Source organism: Equus caballus, chromosome 15 (genome assembly GCF_041296265.1).
Source record: "Equus caballus isolate H_3958 breed thoroughbred chromosome 15, TB-T2T, whole genome shotgun sequence".
Taxonomy (NCBI): Eukaryota; Metazoa; Chordata; class Mammalia; order Perissodactyla; family Equidae; genus Equus; species Equus caballus.
Window position 1 is genome coordinate 70,007,293 of NC_091698.1, and position 26,006 is coordinate 70,033,298.

Consider the following 26,006-nt stretch of genomic DNA (forward strand, 5'->3'; position numbering starts at 1 on the left):
GAAATATGAAAAGAATGCAATGCAGAGGCCTAAGAAAAGAAAACAAAGAGCTTTTAGACATTAAAAGCATAAAAATAGAAATGAAAAATTCAACAGAAAGGTTGAAAGATAAAGTTATAGATATATGCCTAAGAGTAAAGAAAAAGACAAAAACATGCAAAAGAGAAGATGAAAAGATAATCAGAGAACCTGTCTAGGATATCTAATATTCAAAAAATGGAAGGTCCAGAAAGAGACACCAAACAAACCAAAAGGGAAGAAATCACTAAAGAAATAATTCAAGAAAATTTCCCATAACTGAAAAATATGACTTTCTAAATAGAAAGTGCCTACCAAATGTCCAACATAATGTGAAAATAGAGCTACATGAAGATATTACATCACAAAATTTTAGAACACAGAACAAGAGAAGATTCTGTCAAATTCCAGACAGAACTAAAAGGTTTCATAATAAAGATAAAGAATTAGAATAGCATTGTACTGCTCAAATACTAGAAGCTACAACACACTGCTGTAAAATTTTCAAATTCTATCACTTTTATATCCAACCAAGGTGTCACGAGCTCTCAAAAAATTACATCCCATTACTTTCTCAGGAAGCTACTGGAGTTTATAATCCTCCAAAATGGTAGAATAAACAAAGAGGAAGCCATGGGATTTGAGAAATGAGATCCAACAAAAAAAAGGAGTCAAAAAGAATCCCCAGGACGACAGTGAAGGGAGACTTCAAGACGAAAGGTTTGTAGAAGGCCTAGAGATCAGACTGGAACAGGCAGAAGGCATCAGAAAAGACTTCATGAACATGAAGGTGATGCTCTACATACAGACAATTTTAACTGAAAATATGGTAAGCCTTAAAAATATACAAATAAAATCATGTCCTGAGACAGTATGTTCATACCATTAAATTTATAAACAATGTAGTTAGAGTAACTCAAGCCATTTTCTTGCCAATATTCTAAAAATTATTACCAGGGTGAATTCTTCATTGATGAAGCAATGTAGCTATTTTAAATTACTTTTAAAAGATATTTGCTGGTGAGATTTAAGACAGAGTTCACAGAGATCATCCAAGTACCTGGATGCATCAGACACTGAAGTATTTATCCAGATTTTAATAGTTTAATCCAGAGTTTAATAGTTTCTTCAATATGTGTAGAAAGAATGTTTTATTCCTTCGTAGTAGCTCAAAGTTGAAAAATCATCTGAGAATTGAAAATGCAGGACAGCACATAATAGGCACTTAATAAACATTTGTTGAGATTGCTCTTTCTTTTCCAATCTATAAATAAACAAGAAGAGGCAAATGCAAATAAAGTTCACTATACATTTTATATATGCACACATGTACATAGACAGCCACAGACACACAAATACACTCACAAATATTTAAAATTTATCTTGTAGCTCTACATTAGTTTTCAATTTCATTTTTTAATATATTTCACAATTTTAACTCAAACGATTGTTTCAAAAATATGTTTGCTTAAAGGTACTGGCTGTTGAACAACATAAATATTTGTTAACAGTTGTTGCCATTCTCAGTACGGGAAAAAATAGCTCCCAATGATTAATGATTAACCTGTTGAATTAAAAGAGGCTTATCTCCAAAAGAATTTACAAGTATTTTATTTAATTAGCTTTGACTAAAAAAATAACTAATTAAAATGGACTCTTCTTAAGTAGATAATACAAAGACAAACATGTCTTAAATGCCTCCAAATATAGTACATGTATATCAGAGGTTGCAAATTTAAACGTCCACGGGTAGAGTGGTGAGGGAGCAAAATGGAGAATCTGCTCAGTTCCAGATAATGTTACCACGTGAGCTCAGACTCAGACTGCTAACTCATTATTTTTCTCTAAGAGAAAACGAAAATATAGGTTTTTATGTGAATTTTTCTATTTTCAAATCTTGGCAGTAATTCAATTTTTTTCCCAATTATTGCATTAGCTAATCAAAACACGGATGTGTTCTAAATTCAGTTTCTATTAATCTATGGGGCCTGTGGTATATGTCCTCTAAAATCGAAACCTAATTTACCTCTCTGTTATGCAGAACAGTGTATCAAATACAGCTATGCTTGCGTAGAATGAATGAATTTCTTTGAAATAAAAACTAAAGATTTTAATGAATCAATACATACTTATTGAATATCACTTAAGCCAGACCTTGTACAAGGTACTATGTTGGAGTAAAGAAGTAAGACTGCATATAAATAATTAACGGAAGCTTCCAATCTTTCTCTCTTTCCCTGTCTTCTAAAAATAGGCATATAATTTATCATCCAAACAAGGACACTTTTGCAAGTGAAAGGAGGCACCATTAACAATTATGCTAATAAAAGGTGTAAACTGGGACCACACCAGACAGTTTGTCAGTCACCCTAACTAAAAAATACTGGTCTGCTTCAGTCTCTTCCCCTCTCTCCAGTCTGCCTACACAGGCTCATACCCTCTAAGGAGGATCCTGCCTTGACAGGCTAGTTCCACAGTACTGTGATGGAGATTAGAAGGAAAAGGAGAAACAGGAAGACAACGGTTGTCTTATGATAGATACAAGAGGTACAATTGTTTTCTGAAATTTTTTGTTTAATTGTTTTGTATTTAAGAGGAGCTAAAGGAGCAGCAATGTGGGATGGCAGTGGATAGGAGAGGGAAAAAAAGGAAAGAAAAATTGCTAAAAACTGTATGTTGCTTTCACATCATTTAATCAAGAGAGGTAAAACACACAAGTTCTTTGAAAATACTTTTCTTGCAAGGACTTTAGATTAACACCCTCTGAGACTGAACCAGAGAGGCTATGGTGCCTGCAATCTGGGGGTTAAATTCTATTTTGGGAGAAAAAGATTAACAAATAGTTAACAAAATATGATACAAAATTGAGTGCTAAATTGTGTGATACAATTTATTGTATCACTTCTCATTGTATATAATGGCAGTCCAACCAATGCCCACTAAATCCTGATTAAGTTGTCAGATATTAAAATAAAACTGAAGTCCAGGATTAATCAAAATATTATTTGTCTTTCAGTGACTATCACACAATTAAAACTGATACTTTAAGTTGTAAGTCTAGGTTCCACCACCTCTTTCAGTCAGAAACTACAAGAGACCCCTGGGAAATGGCAAAGACACAGAAGCCTGACCTCCAACAACCGGGATGGGCCAAGGTTTCAAAGAAACCATGAATCTACCACCAGGAGCAAAGACTCTATACTAGAACAAATTATGATTATGAACATGATTATGAATATGAACAGATTATGAGCATATGGAGCATCTACAATATATATAATAATCCACATTTTCCAACTCCTACACAGACAGAATGATCTGAAAGCTTTTCTCACTCCTTCCATGAACTATCCCACATCCCCAGGATATAACACACACAGTCAGAGTCGGGGCTAGCAGGAAAGAACGAAGGGAGAGAGAGGAGAAGATAAAGAGGGGAGATACACATACACAAACGCTAAATTCATTAAATCATCAAATATTTTGTTCAAGGCAAGCATTCATAGAGTGGTATGGCACCCACAGACCACACTAATGTCCAGATATCCACAGTTTTCTGGGAAAGGCTGTCCCCAATCCAAACAACTTGGCTAAAGACAAGAACATCCTTTTAGTCAAGCTTTTTTTGTGACTAATGTAAGCAATTTTTAAATATCACTTTAGCCCATACACTTGAGAAATACATTGAGCACCTTAAAGAAAGGGCTATGTAAAAACACAAATCATTATTACTAATATTGCATTATTGAGCAAAAAGCAGCCCTTTCCAAAAAGAAAAAAAAACCCACTCAAATAAAACCTACATTTGGTTTTAGATTATTAAAAGAAAATGCATTCTTTTGCCCCTATCCTCACTCCCCAAATCCCCAATCCATTAGATTGTCAACTACCCTTCAGAATCCCTAGAGAGCCCATTTTCGAGTGACCTTTAATCAGTCTCCTCTGAGACGCAATCCACTGGACAGAATTCTTCTCCATTTGCCAAAGTTATTTTCTAGCACTCCAAGTTACCACTTTTAGCTTCAATTCCCACCGTGAACTTTTAAAATTCATTTCTCGTCATTTTGGGGAAATGCTAACTTCAAGAAATATAGTAGCATAGCTATAAATTCTTGTGCAACCACTTACTAAATATTAATTTTTAAGCAAGCTACCTTTACCTGAGAATCAGTTTCCTCACCCCTTGCAAAGTTGTCAAGAAGATTAAATGGGAATAATATTCACAAAGTTTCTGATAAATGCTGTAGGGGATGCAAAAGAAATGGTAGCTATTTGAAAGACGATAGAGAAAGAAGTATTACTCAGTATTTGCTCAGAGAAAAAACAAAAGACTTGCTTGATATATCTTCTACTAAAACTCAGAAGCACCTAAATTAGGAACATGACTTCAAATATTTAAAGGAGGGAAAAACTAGCAGGTTTAGGACAAAGACGTGAAATATCTTCCAGTATTATTGTACTGATTAAGCATTAATATGTTATGAATCTAGAAAGGATAATAGAGTTTATTTCAGTCTTTTCTCATAATAGCAGTACCTTCTATTATCAAAGAGAACCATTCCAACTCATTAATTTTTAATTTAAAATAATTTTAAAATCGAATTAAAAGAGACGTCTTCTAAATGTTCCTTTCGTGGTAAACAGTAATAATAAATGTACAGGACTCTATTTATGGCTTAGGGGCAGCTTACCCAATATTGTATCAAAAGGAAAAACTGCCCTAACAACTATGAAACTAGGAAGTCAGACAGATGGAGACGCAAGGCTAGGAAAACTACCATCTAGGGACCCAACCTACCCTCCAGGAGTCTTTCTAACAAAGACTTCATACACATTGTGATCCTCAAGAGGGGCTAAGAGCCAAATCCACTGCTGCATACCACCAGCTCCCCACTAGCACTGGGGCCTCCTCTACTCTCAGGGCAGGTGACCATTACCATGCATACCAACCATATATTGCACTGAACCTTAAAATTTATTTTTTAACAGAACTTACAAATCATCTATTTCCAAGCTCAATATTCTGTCACTGACTGAATTTCTAACCTCTTTGTACTCCCCTGACCTAAAATGGAGCTAGAATGATTTGATCTCTGATTTCTTATCTCATAAATGTATTGGGAGAATCACACATTAACACGTAATGTTAATGCCGTGAGCTCCTTAGAGAAAAGTGGTATTGAAAAACAATTTTTTTTTTCCACTGGTAAAATGAATTTCTCCCTTTTTTCCACAGTGCTCTCCTAACCAATGTGAGATTTTATCACAGCTTTCAGTCAAAAAAATTAATACTCAATATGGAAGTTAAAGAGTACCTACTTTTTTCAAAATGAAAATAACATTGCCTTTTCGCTATAAAAGTAATACATGCCATAAAAAATTCAAACAATACTGAAAGTATAAAGAAGAAAGTGATAATTATTCATAACCCCAATACCTCAACGAAACATTATGAACATTAAGATACGGTTCTATGCATATATATACCTATACACATACTTAATGGGCATATGTATTTTACAGAAATAAGATCATATTCCCTGCCATAATTTTTTTAACCTAATATGTTTTAGAGATCTTGAACACCTACATAATATTGCATTTCATGAAATATCCATGATTAACTGGTCGCCTAAAATTAAAGATTTACATTTTTTCCAGTTATTTATTGTACCACAATGAATCCCTTTGCATTCTAGCTCTATATACTGGTTTCATTATTTTTTAGAAAAGGAATTAGTCAAATGATACACTTAAAATTATGAAAGATATCACCAGATTGCCCCTGGAAAAGTAGAATCAATTTACCCTCCCACCAACAGCAGATGAGAATGCCCATCTCATTCTTTTGTGAAATAATTGTTCCTAATTTTTGACGTTTTGTCTTTTTCTTAAAGATTTGCAGTCTGTGTTTGCTCTTGCTTTGTGGGAGCTCTTTACACAATAAAAAGAATACATCTCTGTCTGCATATATGTCATAAGTAATAATTACCAGTTTGTCATTTATCTTTCAACTTTTTTTGACGCTTTTTGAATAAAGTGACCTTAAATCTTTATTTAATCAATCTATCCATCTTTCAAATCACGGGGTATGGTTTGGGTCACATTTAGAAGGGCCTCCCTTATTTCAATATCATAAAATTATTCATCTGAATTATCAAGGAGTTTGGATTTTAAATATTTAATCCATCTTAAATTTATTTAGGTATACAGTATAAAGGAGAAATTCAGTTTTGTTATTTTTTCCTAAATTCCTATTTAATGGTCTCAGTAATATTTATTTAAGAATCCATCCATTCCTCTATTGAAATTCCATCTTCATCAATGATAAATCACAAATGTTTACATCTTTCTGAACCCTCTATTCTAAAACACTGATTTATATGCATATTTCTGCACTATCACATTGTTTTGTGTTGCTTTGCACTGTTTTCAAATTATAACAAATACATAACAAAATAATGTAAAATATTAAAACAGGATGGCACACACCAAAAATATTTCCTATCTTGTGTTATTTTCCAATCCCAAAGATATTGAAAAGGTTCAAGAATAAATGAGGCAGATGATATTAATACTAACAAAAACTAATACAAATATTATTTACAGTTTACATAGTGTTTCCACATTATCTAATACTACGTTTACCACACTACAGGGTAGTTATTGTTTCTTATTCAATTCTAATAAGGAGTTAAGATTCATTCAAAGACTTGTTTACAATCACACAGCTAGTAAGTGGCAGAGTTAAAACCTGAACTTTGTATTTCATGATCCTTCCATGACCCCACTAAGTAAAAAATAGAGCAATTACCCATAAAAGCCAAAATTTCTCATTTTTTAATCAAACTACCTTGCCGAGTATATATGTGTGTGTGTATGTACATAAACACACATTTATGTACATAGACACATATATACATTATATACCTATACATACACACACTCATATATACCTTTATTTAAATGAGGAAAAAAATTTTAAGGCTAATCTGACATTCCTGAAGCTTTGATAATTCCAACAGCATTACGGACTCTAACTATGTAGCAGAATAACAATGAAACAGAAAAACTAAAAATTTGGACTATATTTTCTAAGATACAGTTACCTTTGGTTTCCCAAATAGAAATAGAAAGTAAAAATATTTTATATTTTAATAAGAATGTTTCCTTATTTAATAATTGATTATTAACTTGAAAGAGATCAGTTTTGTATACACCACAAAACAGATCCCACTATCAGACCACTAGGAAGGATCCAGAAGCAGGAGACTGTAGCTATGTGTATTAAAAGTCCAAGTCGAGCCTAAGATTCATGGGGGGAGAAAAACTACCAACATCACATGTAAGAGTATAGAAGGCAGAGGGGTCTACAAATTTCTCCAGGAAACCATGAGATACCAACTACCACAGGGTCCTGTCACGTAGCCCAGCCAGGAGAAAAAAAAATTTTCAAAGAATGGCAGCAGAGGTCTCACCAATACATTCTCCAAATTTAAGCTGCAATGTTAGCCAGGAATCCTGATTCACACTAGGTTACTGCAATGATATATAATAACTATTGACTTCCTATCTTTTAAAGGCTTATACACATTATATTGTATATATTGCATACAACAAACTGCATGAGAAGTATTAACTCATCTGCTCATGCTGTCAAACGAAGGATGATGTGGTAAAAAAGTGCAAATGAAGCTACAATACGCCCAAGGGCTGATGAGATTTTACAAATACCACACAGTTATATCATATACTATGACAGCCAAATTTGGATCAGGTAAGCCCTGAAGAGAATCTTTGAAAAAATTCATTTCAGTAGAGGAAAGAGATGACAGTGGAGAGAGAGAAAATGGTTTTGGAAGAGACACAGCATGATGAGGCTTCTTTGATTAGAGGTCAGGGACTGGCTGGAAAGGAGACTCTGCCCACAGAGAAATCAGAAGCAAGAGATCTGCTGCGGTGCTTGCAGAGTGCTCTCTTGTTACCCAAGGTATCTGAGTGATGTTACATGAAACGCAGAAGCCGCCAGCACCTCATTTGAGGTGAAGGATGTCATCCTATACTTCTCCCCAGGTAGCTTGACGGTATCTCTTTCCAGGCATGATGAATCGATAGCAGACACAACCTCTCCATAGAGCAGCTTTTATTTTTTAAAAGGAAGTACGTTCTCAAGTAACAGAACCCAGAGAATGAAATATGCACACCTTTCCCTAGTTAGAGGTAAGCACAAAGGAAGCCTGACTTTCAAAATAATTTGTTTTCCACAATAGCAAAAATAAATACACAGAGAGAAGATTAGGATCATATTTTATATAGCAATGAATCATTAAGTAGAAATATCTTGTGAGATTCATTTTAATTTCTACAACATTCAAAGGAATTCAAACAGTGAAAAGATACCTCAAAAACATAAAACACTTTGCAGGTCATACATTTAAAAACACACAACACTTCTAAATAATAAAGGTAAATATAGAGAATATTTTCTTTTCTAATATATGAGGAAGTAAGACACTATCTAGAGGTTTGATTTATTTTCCAAAACTCAAGATTTTTCCATATATTTTTTGTTAGAGCATGAACAAATTCAGGAAGTAAGACTGATCTCATCTTTGAAAATTTACAAATGAATAAAATCACTACTTGATTTTTTAAATTAATTTAAAATTTAGATTAATGGCTCTACTAAACCATGAATATATTATACATATCAGGTTTTTGTAACTATAAAATATTTTATTTTTTCTATCATCAGGAAATTATATTCATCTAGAAATTAATTCCTGAGATAAATGGATAACTCTATCTATGGGTTCCCTCATAGTATTAGAAATTTTCCCCTCATTCTAGATATCCTTCGTGTACTATTAGCATGCTACCGCAGTGATGATTTAGGAAATGATATTCTTGTATAAAACTTTCCCTTTCTATCAAGATTACCAAGACCAAAAGTATTCTTTTATTTAAAGCTAGAAGTTTAAAAATTAAACTGATATTTAAAACAAAAAACAAAATGAACTAAAAAAGGCAGGAAAATCTATTTTTTGTATTCATGAATTGCTGAACATGCTAAATATGTAAGAAATAAATCAAATGGAAATGTTTAAACAGATCTTTATATGTTTACACGATGAAAACTTACAGTTATTATTCAAGTTATTTATTCCAATTATATTGGGCTGTGAGACAGACTTGTGATTGTGGCGCCCTCTGCTGGGTTTTCCAGCCACAAACTCAACCTAATACCACAGCATAAAATCAAATATTTGAGGCATCAAGTGAAAAAGTCAAATCCTTGATCACTTTAAGCCTTGGCAAAGGTTATATGAAAGTTATAATCAATATTTGCTTTACTGGAACAGGACTTTACCAATTTATCATTAGGTAAAATATAGATACAGATTTTTCTTTTAAAAAGAGTATAACATTAAAGTTACACCAAACAACATGTTTTAATAGGTTTTATTTTTGACATCACTTCTATCGCTTTGCAATATATTCAGGTTTTTAAGACCATATTCATGACATGACATTTCAATAAATTACTATTTTGATAATTTGACCTATTTTTCCTTCCCTGTTAGTTCAATCAAAATAGTTTATTTTAACATATTGGAATGACCCTTAATAATATTATCTTCATTATTAGGAAAAAACTGAAAGAAGTTTTAGAGGTACTCATCACCAGTAATAATTAACAAATAGTATCCATTTATTGAATGTCAACTATGAGGAATGTAGAATGTTACGCACTTTCTGTACATTATATCCAGTTGTAAGAGATGAAAAAAATTGAGGCTCATGGAGATTATATGAATTGCTCAAGACGAATTTCAGAGCAAAGATTCAAATGTAGGTGGGTCTCATTCCAAAGACTCAAACCTTTCTACCAAAGGATAGACAGCAGTGAAAAAATACCTTTAACATGCGATTTCTCCATTTGTCAATGCAATAACAACTAGGGGGTAGGGAAGAACAACTTGATGGGAAAAAAATCTTAGAGAAGTATAAGACAGTTATTCATGTATAAAATAATAGCTTGGACCTTTAGGAAAATATTTTTATTTTACATAATGCTGCCAGCTAGTGGCCCTATTTCATACTGAGCCACTGGGAACAATATTTGATTTTTACATTTCTGAATCAAAAATTTCACATATAACATTCTAGGATCATAGTCCTAACTTACGTATGCATAAGACTGACAATGATATTTAACATTATTCCCGAACTAAAGGAGAATGTCTCCTAACCACCATTAGCATCCCTTGCCTAGTCTTGGCAAGGGATTTTTATTTTTTATTTTATTGGGGTTCCCAATAAAAATATGAGATATGCCTAAGTGGGATAGAATTCAGCAAGTGCCAACATGTAGAAACTAAAAGGTACACCTGTCACTATCCATGAAAAGGAAACTTACATTATTTGAAATACTTTGAAATAAGTTTAGGATATTTATAGATTCCTCAGTGACAAAATACATAGATATTTTTCTCTACAATCAAAAGCTTGCCATAATGTGGGCATAAAAAAAAAATTATTGCCTGAAGTTTACCAGACATTATTCTATGCAGATCTAAAATGAGAAAGCATTTGATAAAGTAGTATTATCAGCAAGGTATGTTATTTAAGTTCAGACAATAAGTAGTTACAGTTCTGAAATCTGCTTTGAGAAAAAAAGTATTTGAATACAATTTTTACATTTAAAATGATCATATTTCACTGATAATTCATTACCTTAAGAGAAATATTCTATACAACACACATGAAGGAGTATACAGCTCCTATATGGGTATTGTTTAATGCAGTGATGCAAAGACATTCTTGGCTGATTTCATCATATGACATTAGTTTATAATTATTTAAATGTTATTCTCAGTGGAGCAATCTATCACAACTTAGAGGCTTAGATGAAAAGATAAGATATTCTATAATATTATAATATTGCATAAAACAAAAACATTCTGGTATTAAAGTATATTAGCAGCAAAGAAAACATATTCTGGGTTTATGCTATAGTGAAAGAGAGAAGCAGAAGGAAATGGAAAAGAAAGCACCCAAAACACAGCAAACAAGGAAGAGACAGCCCTTCTGTTGGGTTAACTGAGGTCAAAATGGAAACAAAAAACAAAAGGGACAGTACTGGAGAGTCCACTGTTCCTTCTGACCTACATTCTGTCACTCACACTCATTCACACACACAACTGCAACTTGTAAAAACTCCCTTATCCCATTAGTAGGTGCATCTTTTTTTTTAATTTTATTTTGCTGAGGAAGATTCGTCTGAGCTAACATCTGTGCCAATCTTCCTCTAGTTTGTATGTGGGTCGCTGGCACAGCATGGTCACTGATGATGGTGTAGGTTCGTATCCAGGAACCAAACCCAGGCCACCGAAGCAGAACAAGCCACACTGAACCACTAGACCACAGGGCCGGCCCCTAGGTATGTCTTACATGAGGCTTATTTTGCAGCTATAAACAACAGATGTTTCTATTACACACACACACACACACACATTAGTCAGTATAATAAACATTAGTGAGAAAAAACGCCAATAATAAATTCACTTTTTAAAACACTAAAAATATTTCTATACAGCTAGCATACAACTTACAAACGTTTCCTGTATTGTCAAAGCTGGTAAGAACATCTTCAACATTCAAAGATCCATTATTATGCCTAGAAAGGAATAAAGCATTTTATTTAATGATTCTGAAATATTAACATTTATTAATTTTTTAAAACGCTGAGACTGTGCATTGTTACACATTCAAAACTAATAAACCCTTCTATGTTATATTTTTTAAATATTTTCTGCCCACTAGAGGGAGAAGGAAAAGAAATAACAGAATATGGTCCTCAGAATAGTTAATGTAATGACATTTCTTGACGATTAATCCACATTTTACAGTATTAATGAATAGTTTTGTTGTTGTTGTTTTAGTTACATAAAAGTGAGGTAAATTATTAATCGTTTTAAAGACAAGAAAAAAAAGAAACCAAACCTTACACTTTGAGAATCTCAAAAGAAAAATAAACAAGGAACCTCCAGAACCACACTCAATGATACAAAAATTTCCTCAATAACACCCCAACAAATTCAAAACTTCAGTTACAAGGAACTAACCAATCTTCAGGTCTGCACATTCCCTCTATAGGGAGTTCTAAATTTCAGAGGGCAAGTTTTTTGTATCTTTTTCCCACTAATCTTAATTCCACGCCCTTTAATTCTAACTTCTCTTCACTTAACAGTCTTTTAAATATTTAATTTGATGACCAATATTTTAACATTCCTAAAAGATACTAGGCTTCATATACAAATGGACCCAACTGTCAATAGGTCATAGGATTTGGGCTACTTTTCCAGAGGTGATAAAAAATAGGCATTACTGCATCTACAATCTTCTACACTCTCCCCTATATCACATATAGCTGTAGTTCTCTAGGATGTTATAATAGTTTAAAATAACCATTAATAATTCACAATAAAATCTACTTCGTCAACACTACTTTAACTTTGTCATTAAAACTTATCATAAATGATAGTGTTAGGGACTAAACTCCGTCTCCCTCAAATTTCATATGTTGATGCCCTAACCCCCAGCACCTCAGAATGTGACTGTATTTGGAGATAGGGCCTTTAAAGAGGTAATTAAGTAAAAATGAGGTCATTTGGGTGGTCCTAATCCAATATGACTGGTACCATTATAAGAAAAGAAGATTAGGACACACAGAGATAACAGGGCATGTGCACAGAGGAACAACCATGTGAAGAGGCAGCAAGAGGGCAGCTACCTGCAAGACAAGGAGAAGGGCCTCAGAAAAAACCAAACTGCCACACCTTGATCTCAGACTTCTAGACCCAAAACTATGAGAAAATAAATTTGTGGTTTAAGCCATCCAGTCGGTGGTATTGCTTTGAGAGCCCTAGCAAATTAATACATAGAGTAAGAGAATACACATAAACTATATGACCCTTTTAGCAGAACTTTTTATTTCTATCATAGAGACTCAGTTCTTTGATAGAGTGACTAAGATTGCAAAAAGTTATTTGCAATCATCACTGGTCAAATAAGCACTGGGCTCAACAGTGTCTTACTCTAAGGAAACCAAGTTACCAACCACAAATGAAACTTTCATCATAACATAATGATTCTGTATCTTCTCTGTGCATACAAGATTCTAGGTGTAGATGAAGTTATTTACTCTAACATGGAAAACCACAGTATATGTGTGAGACGAGAGGAAAAGGAACAAAGTATTTAACATCTAAATTATAAGATGAACCTATTATAATGATCAGCAATACTGCGAAGAACTCCAAAAACTTTTTCCTAAAGATAAAATCAATATATGGTTCCTTCAAGAAAAAACTGCTCATAATCCTATCTATACAGAGATAGCCACAGCTAGTATTTTGGTACATAGCCTTCAAGTTTTATTCCATGCTCATATAGCTTTCATTACATAACTGAGAGTACATTGTCCATACTGTTTTGCAATTTGTGTTTTTCATTTAACTGTAACATACTGTAAACAGTTTCCCACATCAGTAAGTATTCTCCTGCAACATGATTTTAATGGCTGCCAAGTAGTTCAATGAATGATTGTTTTCACAATCATTTATTGAACCAACACTTTATATTGGATTTTTAGATTGTGCCCAGTTTTGCGCTATTATGCATACTGTTGCAGTGAACATCCTTGTAGAAACATCACTGAGCCCACTTCTGATTATTTTCCTAGGATAAATTCCTAAAGGTGGAATTGCCTTTAGGGTCTAGTTTTAATAGACATTCTCTCACGTTCTCTCTCTCTCCCTCTCTTCTCTCTCACAAACACACACAAACACACACTCTCTCTCTCAATTCAGAATGAAATAAACATTTGAAATGAAATCTGAGACAAGAGTAAAAAAAGGTGCATATATTTTGCAAAAAGTTAATTATTTCTAAAAAACAAAAACTGGGACAATTGAAGCAAAATGCATGTTTAAAAGTTAAAAGCACTATTCAAAATTAAAAGTGCGATTTTTTTCAGACTTATCACTGAAGCAGAACTTGCCTCTCCTTGAAAGTATTATTTCTTGAAGCCAAGAAACAGAGTGAACCCTATCATATTCTTTAATAGGGTAGGGAGTAGGGAGACAGTAAAACTAATCCTATACCTCTACATAACTTACAACAATGAAAATCAATTATCTATGAAGTCTAGAAACCCTAAAAGATGGCATCTCATGAAAGAATAATATCAATAATCATTGTCTTCAATAGTATAAGAACTGGTGTTGATTATAGGAAAACTGCCACGAAAGCAGTGTGGTAAAGATTCAGTTTGATTATTTCAAGTTCCCTTTCATTTGTCCCAAATTCAAGGACTGCTCTTTGTTCACTGAGTCATCTACTTTAGTCAAGTGTCAACTCTACAAGATCTTGTTTACCCTCAATGTTTCAACTGTTTACCAAGGTCCTGCCTGAGGAATGTGGTTAGATAGTAATACCTACAAGGAAGGGGCTTTATCAAACTTCAGTCTTAGCATTATACTGGTAATTAATGTTATATAACAATGATAACTTTTTGTCAACATATCCAGGACATAAAAAGTTCACTCCATCTTCTTCCTAAACTCCAAAGCTTTACATTGTTTCCCAAGCCTTTAATTACCAATAGCCATCTTAAGTGTTCTCACCACAAAAAAATAAATGGTAACTATGTGACCTGATACAGGTGTTAGCTAATGCTATGGTGATGATCATCATATAGTGATAATGCAATATAGGTGTATCAAATCAAAACATTGTACACCTTAAATTTACATGTTATGTCAATTATATCTCAACAAAGCTGAGGAAAAAAATTACCGATAGCCAGTTTCTTCTTCCTAAAGCTAACCAATTTTTTTCACAGCACCTAAAGCTATCCTAGAACTGAAGACCTTTGAGTTTCTCCTAAGAATCGCCTATGGAGTAAAGACTAAGGAGCAAGTCACTGGGAAAGATAATTACATGAAGAGTGAAAAAAAACAAATCTACTAGAGGAAAAGTTTGAAGCCTAAAGGTATCAAGAGATTGAAACTACAGGATAAAAGTAAGCCAGGGCATAATATGACACCAAAAGCACAAACAACAAAAGAAAAAATAGGTAAGTTGAACTTTATCAAAATTAAAAACTATTGTTCATCAAAGGATACCATCAAGAAAGTGAAAAGACAACCCAGAGGATCGGAGAAAATGTTTGCAAGTTACATATTTGATATGGGTCTAGTATCCAGAATATATAAAAAAACTTTCACAATTCAACAAAAAAAAAGACAAAGAACCCAATTAAAAATGGGCAGAGGACATGAATAGACATGTCTCCAAAGAAGATACAAAAATGGCCAATGAGCACATGAAAACACGGACAACATAATTAGTCATTAGGAGACTGCAAAGTAAAACCACAGTGAGATATCACTTCATACCCACTAGAATGGCTATAATAAAAAATAACAATCAAAGAAAAATAACAAGTACTGGCAAGCATGGGGACAAACTGGAACCCTCACACATTCCTGGTAGGTAAAACAGTACAGCAATTGTGGAAAACAACTTGGCCATTCTTCAAAAAGTTAGAGTTACCACATGGCCCAGCAATTTCACCTCTAGAAACATACCTAAGAGAATTTAAAACTTACATATTCACACAAAAACATGTACATGAATGTTCATAATAGCATTATTCATAATAGCCAAAAAGTAGAAACAACCCAAATGTCCATCAACTGATAAATGGATAAACAAAATGTGGTATTATCCATACAATGAAATATTATTCAACCATAAAAAAGGAATGAAGTACTGATAAATACTATAACGTGGGTGTATCAAAAACATTATGCTAAATGAAAGAAGCAAGACATAAGGCCACATATTGTATGATTCTATTTATATAAAATGTCCAGAATAGGCAAATCCATACAGACAGAAAGTAGACTAGTGGTTGCCAGGGGCTGAGGGGAGGAGGAAGATGAGGAATTACTACTGATGGGTATGGGGTTTCTTTTTGGGGTGATGAAGAATTTCTGGAATTAGACAGTAGTGATGGTCACACAACATTGTGAATATACTAAAAAGTACTGAATTGTATAATCCAAAATGGTTAAAATGGTGAATTTTAGATTATGTGAATTTTATCCTGATTAAAAAGAAAATTGGTCCCAACAAAACAGAAAAAGTAAGCCAGAGAGTGAAATGGGCCCTAAAAGGCTGCAGAAGAACAAAGAGGAGAGGTTTTCAGACGGAAAAGGTCTAAAAAGGTCTAAAAAACATGATTCTAGATGCAACTTGCTTTGGAGCTCTTTCAAAAGTAAACAGAGAAAGAGATTTTTTTCATTCTTCTATCTACTAGTTATGGAAAACTAGTAGATGATCTCTACATGTAATATATAAAAATCTGAAAAAATGTCAAGGGAACATTCAATTTACTGAATCTTTGAATATATGTACTTGTAAGCAAGCTACATAAATGATCGTGATTGCAGTTCAAAACAAACAAGAAAACTAAGTTATGTTTAGCCCATATCTATGATTTAAGGTCCATGAAAACAAGACTCAATGGATTATTCTTTTAATTTTCTGCATACAATGGATCATATTTTAAGGTTCTATAAAGTTCCTTCAAAAATACAAAATAAGGGGCCAGCCCTGTGGTTGAGTGGTTAAAGTTCTGCGCACTCTGCTTCGGTGGCCAGGGTTTGCGGTTTTGGATCCCAGGCATGGACCTACTCCACTCATCAGCCATACTGTGGAGGCATCCCACATACAAAATAGAGGAAGACTGGCACAGATGTTAGCGTGGGGCTAATCTTCCTCAAGCGAAAAAAAGAAAAAGAGGAAGATTGGCAATGGATGTTGGCTCAGGGTGAATCTTCCTCACCAAAAAAAACACACAAAATAAAATGCAGGAGAACAAAAGCTGTTTCAATATTCACCTCTGCTGTTAATATCACTACTAACATTAAAACTATACTTTTACGTCTAATTTCATAAGCATATCATTCCCATCACCAGCTTCCATTTAGTGAGCACTCACAGAGTACATACTAAATTCAGTGGAGTGAGAGTTTAATTTTTTCCTTTCCCTAGAGAAGCAATATATTATCTCACTACAATGCATTTGTTGTACTAGAAAGATGCAACTCAGTCAAAGACAAAATCATTCTTGACTTCTTGCCCATTCTAAGCTCCCAGGACAAGTTGAAAGTCAAGAGTGCTAGGCTTCCAATTCAGTAATAACCAAGCAACAGTAGTCTTATTCAAAGAAAGGAGGACAATTCAGGCCTCTCAGCTTTTTCCACACCTAAGACATGTATACATTCATAAATAAATAACTCAGGCACTCCGATCATTCCAACTATAATGGAAGTATTTTAAAGCTTCCAGAATACGTAAATTCCTATTGCACTCAAATTAAGTTGAAATATGGAGGGTGAGGAACAATTTCTAGTACCTATATGGTAAACTCTATACAATAACAAACTGCAGCTTACAAGACAGGGAGAGGGAATTTTTACTGAAAGATTTTTAGTATAAACATCTCCTGGTATATACTAGTCTTCTACACATGCATGTATCTAACAGCAAGAGCCTCTTCTATAAAGCACCAGAAAGACAAGAAGACTTTACCAAAGAATAAAGTTAAGAGTCATACCCTGGATTTTAATTTCCTAACTCTCAATACTCACTTTGGAATAAAGTGTCAACCATCCTCAGACATACAGAAAAGACAACAGATCTTGGGGATTTCATAAGCTAAGTTTTACATTGTCCAGATTTTTGTTTCTGATGAAAAGTCACCAAGGGAAATTCTTTATTCCTTCATTTTAAATATCATCATATAAAGCTGACAGAAAATAATGGTCAAAGTTTCAATTTAGGCCACTGCTTATATACCTTTTAATAATATAAACAAGATACAACTACAGACTGTGAATTCACAAATATCTAGTTATTTATCCTCTTAGGGTATTCATTTCAAGACTAATAAAACTTCAAAGGAACAGAAATCAATATGTAGGGAAATTTTAAGAAGGAGAAAACTAGTAACAAATATTGATAAGTATTAATCACCATATATGCATCATCTCTGTTGAATTGTGGTAGGTGATCTTAGGCGATAAGAACTGAGAAAGTGAAAAGGGGGTTATATGTATGATTTGTAAAGAATAAAACATCCCAAATGCTCAGTTCTTTATTAAAATCCAGAAGGAGATCCACCATATAACATGCATTGATCATTATTCCTCCCCCTGGGCATTGTGATGGCCTTCTCAGCAGCCTCTGATGATTCTGCCTTGCATTTTCTCCCCTCGTATATTTTCTAGTGCCTTTGCCTCCATCTGGAATGATTTCTCCCAGAACTTTCACATATCTCCAGATCCAGTTAAATTCCTGCTCAAGGCCTTCCCATCTCTAAGCTCCTAACACATGTGAAGTCTTCTCTCATTAGGAAATTAGTTATGCACTGCCTGGTGAGAATTAGCAGAAGGAATAACTTTCCTTCTTATTTAGTTATTTTTTTTTATTTAACTTTTCACATATTTAAGCTCCTTGGGGATAGTGCAGCTTATATTTCTGTTATCTACACAGAAGGTGCTATTAAATATTTACTGATTTGAATTTACTTAAAACTATTCATCACTTTTTAAAAATAATTCCATAGTGTTGATTTAACAAAGAAAAAATATAGAGAAAGATGATGGTACTCCATTCCAAAACTACTTTCTAAACCACTACTTTGGGCTATTGCAACTAATTTTTTAAAACTTTTGAATGCTCACAATTCAAATACTGAAGAAAATAGATAAAGGTAGCTAAAGAAGTGTCATGGAAACAGATTGAGAAAAGAGTTGATCTGAGATGGCAAAGGAACAAGAATGCAGATCCATGTTGGGCGCATAACAGAAAACAAGGAAAAGTGGTGACTGTAAAAATCAACGTGAATAAAACTGGCAATGGAACGGAATGAACTATTCTTAGCAGAAATCCTCCCCTACCTAAGCAATTTCAGTAGTTTCAGCAATTTCCTAAACGATAACAGGATTATGGAGTGAGAAACAGAATGCTCAGAATAATCAATGAGGAAATTAGTTTATCTAGGCCTCAATCCCTTGATGGTAAAATGAATAAATGGATACATGATTGCCTCACGAGAGGCAGAACGTGCAGAAGTTAAAAGCGCAGGCTGTAACTCTCATTATATAAGATGTTACCAATGGAGATCGCTGGGTGAAGGGTACATGAAACTCCTTGTACTATTTTTGAAACTTCCTGAGAGTCTGTAATTATTTCAAAACCAAAGTTTTTAGAAGTACAGGCCATGGAACCAGATCACCGGGATTTGAATAGAGGCACAATCAATTATTGGCTGAGTGACCGCAATCAAGTTATTAACCTCTGTGGGCTTCACTTTCCTCATCTGTAAAATGAGGATAGTAACTATTTACCTCATAAGGTGTTGTGTGGATTAAATAAGCGAATACAGGTAAACCACTCACAACAGTGCTTGTCACATATCAGGCACTCAACAGTCAGCCAAGTTAGAATTTTTTAAAATTTATTCTAAGATCACGTTCAGCTCCAGAACTCTGTATGTTTAAGTCATTATTATTTTTGTACTACTAATGTGGAGAGATATTAACTGGTTTGAAAAAAGAGAAAAAATCTTGGCAGCCATCGTGGCCAAAATTTTAGCTCGGTCACCTGTGTTCTCTCCATAAATTAGGATTCACTGTCATATTTATATAGACATACTTCTTTTTACTGTCAAAAATGGATACATCACAAAGAATCATGCTGTTAAGAGAGGAGTCTCAGTTCACATTCTAGCCCGATTTCCTGCTACATCAGGGTCAGCTCCACCAGGTGGAGAGCCATGCCTTATTTTGAAAGCTCTCAAGAACAGGTTTCACATTCTCTCCAGTTACCCCTTCCCAGGGCCTTGAAGATGTCAGGAAATTATTCTCAGTATGGTTTACGCTTATTGCTTCTTGTTACCAGTGGACATAGCAGATAAGTTTTAGAACTTTATACCTGAAGACCCTGCCTAGATCACTCTGTTTCTCCTTCTCTTTAATTTCCTTATAGATACCATCTTCCAATTGTTTCATCACCTTCGTTCCTACTTCACAGAGTTATTGTAAGGATTACATGAATTAGAGTATTTCAAAGCACCTAGCTCTGTATCTTGCACATAGCAGGCATTTAGTGCGTTTTTCTTTCCTTCCTAACCAAGCACTAAACTAATTATCTCCATCAGAATGTAAAGCAGTTGAAGTATTGTAATTAGAATCTCATAATAAATGTAGAGGCAAGCTCATAAATCCCTAAGTTTTTATCTTCCGTGTGGACTTTTCAGTAAAGCAAAATTATGAAACCAGATCCTAACTGTTCTTCCCTATCCAGCCCAGTCAATTTTTATCCAAATCCCAAATTTTTAGCTATTATAGTGTTTTTTAAAGCTTAGATATTTTAAACTAAAATAGTTCAAGACATATAAAGACATCCTTTGTAAAAACTTTTTCTTAATTATTCCTAGCCTTACCTAATCTTTTTGAGTCACATTTCCACCTAAAAGGTTTTTTCGCTCCTCTTAGAGTTACTGTAAATGTGCTCCTCCCTGCCTTTCAAAATGTGAAATCTTGTCAAAAAGGCAGACTTTATAAAATCAAACACCTACAGAAATATTGCAACATGCTAGACTATGACTGTGAGAGAAAATTAATTTGGTAAAATGGTATCTTGTTACTTCAGTTTGCAACTCTCATCTCTTTTCTAATAATTTTTAAAGCCAGAACAGTCTGTATCCTTCTCACAATACCAGTGTTTTCAGCTGAATTTTCTCCTTCTAATCTTAAGGTTCTACTCTGAAAGTGACAAAACATGAATGAGAAAAATACCAAAGCTTGACTTTTTTCAGATAATTACTACAGGAAGTTTGGAAAAATTCTGTTTTCACTTTCAGCCTTCTTTGCCCCAAAAAGAACTTGGCTTTTTGTCATAATCCAACACTATGAAAGAATGGTTAAATGAACCCTTTGATTTGCAACACTCTTTATCCTCAAATGCCACTACATTCCTGAGAATTTTTTTCTTTAGTCTGAGAATACAGCAAGAACTAGTTAAAGCAGGAGGATTTCATAACACAAAGTTGCAAAACGTAAATTCTGATAAAGACTGCCTGCACACTCAACAGAATAAACAATAAGATTCTTATTACATTGTTTTCCTTCTACAAGAGAAAAATACCTTAAAAACAATCTTAACTAGAGTGATGATTACCTTAAGGAAACACTGTATTCAGGATAGAAGACACTTGTGTATTGGACCCATGCACCAACTCCCTCTTCAGTTTCCCTTTTTTTGGCTTCGGATACTGAAAACAGATTAAATGATTCAAATCTTCTTATAGACACATGTCGTAGACAATCATCCAGATGTTTTTGTTTCAGAACCTTTGAAAAAAAAACAAATATTGTGGTCATATTATATAAATATAAGTTAAGTGTTCAACGTTTAAGTGGTAAGGGGACTTTCATTTCTGATAATGGCAGATTAGATCATTCAGACAAACCTCCTACTGAAGACAACTAGAAAAGAAGGATAGAGGACTGATAGCAACAACACGGCCAAATGAACTGTCCCATTTATCTCTCCCCCTTTGAACTACAACTAAATGGACATTCATTGACTAATGGAGAATACCTACACAGCACCACAGGATACCTGAGAGACCCAGGGAGCTAAACATCTGAAGGTGGATGGACTGGCTCCCCGGGAAGTGGTGGAGACAGGTGAGCACTCCCCTATCCCTCCCCAGCAGCCCTGTGCACATACCCAAATGCCTTCCTAGCCGGCACAAGCACCTGTTGTACTGCTGTGGCCCTGAAAGTGGGAATGCACATCAGTGCAACTGTGGGAAGTGGCGGTGGCAGCCCTTGGCTTACGCAAATGCTTTCCCAGCTAGTGGGAGAGCCCACCCTGCTGCTGCAGTCCCAACAAGTGGCCCATGATCGAACCCTGAAAAGAAGCACCCCCACCAAGCACAGCGGCTGGTGTGACCCTAAAAGGTGGTGTCAGATGTACACACACACGCAAATGCTTTCCCAGCCAGTGCAAGTGCCCAAACACCACTGCAGACCCACAAGGAGGAAGGTGCCTTGGCATGGCAGCAGCCCTGAGCTCCTGAGTAACTGCTTTCCTGGCTGGGGGGAGCACCCACCATACCCAAACAACTTCCAGCAGATGGGATGGGGTCAGAAACACTGCTCCTGCTTTCCCCTAGAGTAGCAGGCAGGGGGACAGCCCAGTGGCACAGTGGTTAAGTTTGCATGTTCCGCTTCAGAGGCCAGGGGTTCGCAGGTTCAGATCCCAGGTGCGGACATGGCACGTCTTGGCAAGCCATGCTGTGGTAGGCATCCCATATATAAAGTAGAAGAAGATGGACACAGATGTTAGCTCAGGGCCAGTCTTCCTCAGCAAAAAGAGGAGGATGGCAGCAGTCAGCTCAGGGCTAATCTTCCTCCAAAAAAAAAAAAAAAAAGAGGGGCCAGCCCCATGACCAAGTGGTTAAGTTCACACGCTCCACTTCGGTGGCCCAGGGTTTTGCCAGTTCAAATCCTTGGTGCAGACATGGCACTGCTCATCAAGCCATGCTGAGGCGACATCCCACATGCCACAACTAGCAGGACCCACAACTAAAAATACACAACTATGTACCAGGGGGCTTTGGGAGAAAAAGGAAAAAAATCAAATAAAATCTTAAAAAAAAAAAAAAAAAAAAGAGTAGCAGGCAGACTCTCTGACCTGATACTACCACAAATGCACCAGCAAAAGATTAGTTCATCAAACACCATGAGAAACTACAGCAACAATTCAGAGCAGAAGGAGAATGACAAATCTCCAGAAAAGAACCTTGAAGCCACAGAAATTTACAATCTAAATGACAGAGAATTCAAAATAGCTGTCATAAAGAAACTCAACAAGTTACAAGAAAACTCAGACAGACAGTTCAGTGAGCTCAGGAATAAAATTAATGAACAGAAGGTGTACTTCACCAAAGAGATTGAAACTATAAAAAAATAACCAAGCAGAAATTCTAGATGGAGAACATAATTAATGTGATAAAAAATAATCCGGAATCCTTTAAAGATAGAGCTGATGTTATGGAGGGGAAACTTAGTAACTTAGAGGATAGAAATATAGAAATGCTTCAGGTGGAGGAGAAGAGAGAACTAAGATTTTTTAAAAATGAAGGAATTCTTCGAGAAACATCCAACTCCAATTAGGAAAAGCAACATAAGGATTATAGGTATTCCAGAGGGAGAAGGGAGAGAGAAAGGAGAGCTTGTTCAAAGAAATAATAGCTGAGAACTTCCCAAACCTGGAGAAGGAACCAGACTTACATATACATGAAGCCAATAGAACTCCTAATTACATCAATGCTAAAAGACCTTCTCCAAGGAATGTAACAGTAAAACTGGCAAAAGTGACAAAGAAAAATGACAAAGAAAAAATATTGAGGGTAGCAAGGTGAAGAAAATAACCTACAAAAGAATCCCTATCAGGCTTTCAGCAGATTTCTCAGCAGAAATCTCACAGGCTAGGAGAGAGTGGAATGATATATTCAGAATACTGAAAGACAAAAACTTTCAGCCAAGAATACTCTATCCAGTGAAACTATCCTTCAGATATGATAGAGAAATAAAAGCTTCCCCGAATAAATGAAAGCTGAGGGAGTTCATCACCACTAGACCTTCCCTACAAGAAATTATTAAGGATGCCCTAATTACTTCAACTTAGTCACAAACTCACAACACAAAATAGAATAATTTGTGACAAAAATAACTCAGAAGGGGAAAAAGAAAGGGATGGAATCTGCTCAGGCTAATGGAGATAAGAGACTATCAGAAAATAGACTATCTCATCTATGAGATCTTTTATACAAACCTCATGGTAACCACTCAACAAAACATCAGAGCAGAGCTGCAATTCATAAAAAAAGAGAAAACTCCACAGAAAACCACTAGAATGAAATGGCAGTCAGAAATACAAAGGAAGAGAAACAATGGAAATATAGAACAACTGGAAAACAAGAGATTAAATGGCAATAGTAAGACCTCACATATCAATAATCATTCTAAATGTAAATCGATTGAATTCTCCAAAGACACAGAGTAGCTGAATGTATTAGAAAATAAGACCCAACATTATGCTGCCTCCAGGAAACACATCCCAGCCATAAAGACAAACATAGGCTCAGAGTGAAGGGATGGAAGACAATACTCTAAGCAAATGGCAAACAAAAGAAGGCAGGTGTTGCCATACTTATATTAGACAAAGCAGACTTCAAAATAAAAAAGACAATGAGAGACAAAGAGGGGCAGTATATAATAATAAAAGGGACTTTGCAGCAATAGGACATAATACTGATAAATACATATATGCACCTAACACAGGAGCACCAAAGTATATATAAAGCAACTATTAATGGACCTAAAGGGAGAAATTAACAACAACATAATAATAGTAGGGGACCTCGACACCCAACTTAGATCAATGGATAAATCATCGAGACAGGAAGTCAACAAGAAAATAGCGGATTTAAATGAAACACTAGATCAGATGGACTTAATAGATATATAGAGAGCATTCCATCCAAAAACAGCAGAAAACACACCCTTCTCAAGTGCACATGGAACATTCTCAAAGATAGACCATATATTGGGAAATAAGGGAAGCCTCAATAAATTTAAGAAGATTGAAATCATATCATGCATCTTTTCTGACCATAATGCTATGAAACTATAAATCAACTACAAGAAAAAAGCTGGGAATGTCACAAATTTGTGGAGACTAAATAAAATGCTACTGAACAACCATTAGATCAATGAAGAAATCAACGGAGAAATTTAAAAATATAGGGAGACAAATGAAAATTAAATACAACATACCAATTCTTGTGGGATGCAGCAAAAGTGGTTATAAGAGGGAAATTCATAGTGACACAGGCCCACCTCAACAAGCAAGATAAATATCAAATAAGTATCCTAAACTACACTTAAGAGGGGCTGGCATGGTGGCGTAGTGGTTAAGTTTACATGCCCTGCTTTGGCAGCCTGGGGTTCACAGGTTCAGATCCTGGGCACAGACTTAGCACTGCTCATCAAGCCACATTGTGATGGCATCCCACATAAAATAGAGGAAGATTGGCACAGATGTTTAGCTCAGCGACAATCTTCCTCGAGCAAAAAGAGGAACATTGGCAATAGATGTTAGCTCAGGGACAATCTTCCTTACAAAAACTATACCTAACAGAACTAGAAAAAGAAGAACAAATGAAGTCCAACGTCAAGAAAGGAGAGAAATAATAAAAATTAGAGCAAAAATAAATGAAATAGAGACTAAAAAAATAGTAGACAGGATCAATGAAACTAAGAGCTGGTTCTTTGAGAAGATAAACAAAATTGACAAACGCTCAGCCAGATTCACCAAGAAAAAAAGAGAGAAGGCTCAAATTAATAAAATTACAAATGAAAGAGGAGAAATTACAATGGATACCACAGAAATACAAAGGATTATAGGAGAATACTATGAAAAACTACATGCCCAAAAAATTGGATAACCTAGAAGAAATGGATAAATTCTTAGATGCATACAACCTTCCAAAACTAAATCAAGAAGAAATGCGGACTCTGAATAGACCAATCACAAGTAAAGAATCAAAAGAGTAATCAAAAACCTCCCAAAACACAAACGTCCAGGACCAGATGGCCTCTGTATAGAATTCTACCAAACATTCAAAGAAGATTTACACCTATCCTTCTCAAACTATTCCAAAAAATTCAAAAAGACAGAACACTTCCTAACTCATTCTATGAGGCCAACATTACCCTGATACCAAAACCAGGCAAGGACAACACAAAGAAAGAAAATTATAGGCCAATATT

General features: G+C 34.9%; 1 protein-coding gene across 5 annotated transcripts in view; it reads right to left on the reverse strand.

The window, feature by feature from the left end:
• The window catches only part of CAMKMT (calmodulin-lysine N-methyltransferase), a 371,765-nt gene that overhangs the window by 335,577 nt on the left and 10,182 nt on the right, over nt 1-26,006 (reverse strand). For all 5 annotated transcript variants that reach the window (XM_001917869.6, XM_023619715.2, XM_023619714.2 and 2 more), the window contains exons 2-3: nt 21,340-21,512; nt 11,634-11,698 (exon numbers count right to left, since the gene is read on the reverse strand). In XM_001917869.6, coding sequence (XP_001917904.3) covers nt 11,634-11,698; nt 21,340-21,512 — 238 coding nt within the window. The remainder of the gene's footprint in view (nt 1-11,633; nt 11,699-21,339; nt 21,513-26,006) is intronic.